This window comes from Mya arenaria, chromosome 6, assembly GCF_026914265.1.
Source record: "Mya arenaria isolate MELC-2E11 chromosome 6, ASM2691426v1".
Lineage (NCBI taxonomy): Eukaryota > Metazoa > Mollusca > Bivalvia > Myida > Myidae > Mya > Mya arenaria.
In genome coordinates, this window is record NC_069127.1 from 68,934,001 (window position 1) to 68,936,165 (window position 2,165).

Consider the following 2,165-nt stretch of genomic DNA (forward strand, 5'->3'; position numbering starts at 1 on the left):
AACATGTTTGTATTTAATTTACGCGGCAGGTCTGAATATGTCTAAAAGCCACCATGAAAACAATGCTTTTAATAGATCTGTTCGAAGTAGGTACACTTAAACCGCCAATCACGATGTTAAGCATTTCAGTCTTTTATCGTTCATCGTAATTGCTAGGAACTGAAAGCTTCATATTGCTGATAATGTTCACAAGTTAGGTCAAAGTATACTTAATAAAACTGTCTTCTGAGACTACGTAAACTTAAATTCAAACTACCCTATTAGTCCGGCAGCGGAAGTCGAGTACCTTGCATAAGAGTGTATAGAAAATGTTTTGGGGTTTTTAAGTAGCTTTGACCCTCCAGTTTATGAATCCGTTTGATGGCCTCGCGCCACCCTTAGGGAAATCGAGATATTCAAGATGGCGTCCAAGATGGCCGCCAAATTTAACCATAATCACCAATTAACTCCTAATTTTGTTTTAATGATTTAATTCCTGTGCAAAATTATACCATAATGTATTAATATTGCAAACCGATCAATTCTAAAATATTTCATACCATGTTTAGGCCATCATGGCGTCTAAAATGGCCGCCAAACTAAAATGATTGACAATTGAGTGAGGTTTTGTTGCAAATACCATCATTGTTTGTGGATTTTAGTATCACGTGACTGAACTGTGAAGACATGGATTTTACCGTGCTCGAAATAACTTAAAAAACAAGGGAATTATCTGTGTTTAATTGTGGAAAATTTTGGATTATCATGTTTACGAATGCATTATCTTCATGTCGGGTGAAAATTCAAATCAAAATTCTAAACAAGGCAGCAAAAAACAACGAAAAGCAAAACGGAAAGCCACCTCCCCATTGTGTGAAGAAAGCGGACATTTTGATCATCTTTCATGCACGAGCGCATCGAGTGTACCGCGTTATATACCAGCTCAGGTAAACAATAGTACATTTACACCTGAACTTTATACGTCAAATATGAATCTAAACATGACCTCTCCTATTGGAAACTTCCAACAAGCGTTCGCCTATGGTATGCAGCAGTCACCAGGGATGTTTCAGCCAGCACCCCCGGCGCCGTCAACGCCGCCAAGTTGGGCTATACAGATCATGGAAGATATTAAATCCATTAAAACTTCACTTCCGAATATTGAAAAGACAGTTAATACCATCAATCTCAAAATATCGGACATGGATATTAAAATCAACAATCTAGAGTCAAAGGTTACGGAAGTAGAAACATCATGCAGCTTTATCAGTAATGAGTTTGAAAAACAGAAAAATGAAGTGAACGAGGCAAAAATTGAAATTAGAAAATTGCAACAAACATGTGGTGACTTAAAAAATCAATCGCACGAATTTGAAATCCAAAAAGATCAAATGAATGACAAGCTCTTAGACTTAGAATCAAGATCAATGCGGGATAATTTGATTTTCTACGGAATACAGGAACATGGTCCCGAGGAAAACTGTGACACTCTTGTAAAGGATTTTATAGCCTCTAAACTCGGCATTGAAACAAAAGACTTGTTATTTGACCGCATACATAGATTAGGTTCAAATAAAGCACCAAAACCCCGACCGATCGTCGGTAAGTTTCACTATTACACCGACAGAGAAAAGATACGACAAAAATCGTACGACGAAGGCGTAAAAAAACAACTCAAAGAGGCCAGGCAGGGGGTCGGTGTTCAGAGACCGCAACAGACCAGGAATGCCAGGAAAGCGTTATTTGATATCATCAAAGCCGAAGAATCAAACGGGAAAACTGTAAGGCTTGCTGGAAATAAACTTTACGTAAACGGCAACCTCTTCAAGACATACGTCAACGGGAAAGTATGCGATCCTCCACGTTACAACGCACAGGGCCAGAACTAGGGATGTCAGGAGAGTGATTTAAAGATCCTGTCATGGAATATTAATGGACTTTCACGAAAATTAGCAGACCCAGACTTTCTTAATATATTATTTAACTATGATGTAATTTTTCTATCTGAAACTTGGTTATCCAATAACAACAAGATTAATTTAAACATTAAAGGATATCAAAGTGAACATTTATATGGTAATAAATCATTTAATACAAGGAAAGGCAGATATAGCGGTGGTATTTCAATTTACTATAAAGACTGTTTAAGGAGTAAAATAAGCATTGTGAAGAAACATCAGTGCGGT

At 37.3% G+C, this 2,165-nt stretch overlaps 1 protein-coding gene across 1 annotated transcript; it reads left to right on the forward strand.

Annotated features, from left to right (window-relative positions):
* Positions 1-980: 980 nt before the first annotated feature.
* Positions 981-1,868, forward strand: LOC128238000 (uncharacterized). The gene has a single exon (XM_052953572.1). It carries the CDS (start codon positions 981-983, stop codon positions 1,866-1,868), a length of 888 nt encoding a protein of 295 aa, XP_052809532.1.
* Positions 1,869-2,165: the final 297 nt, after the last annotated feature.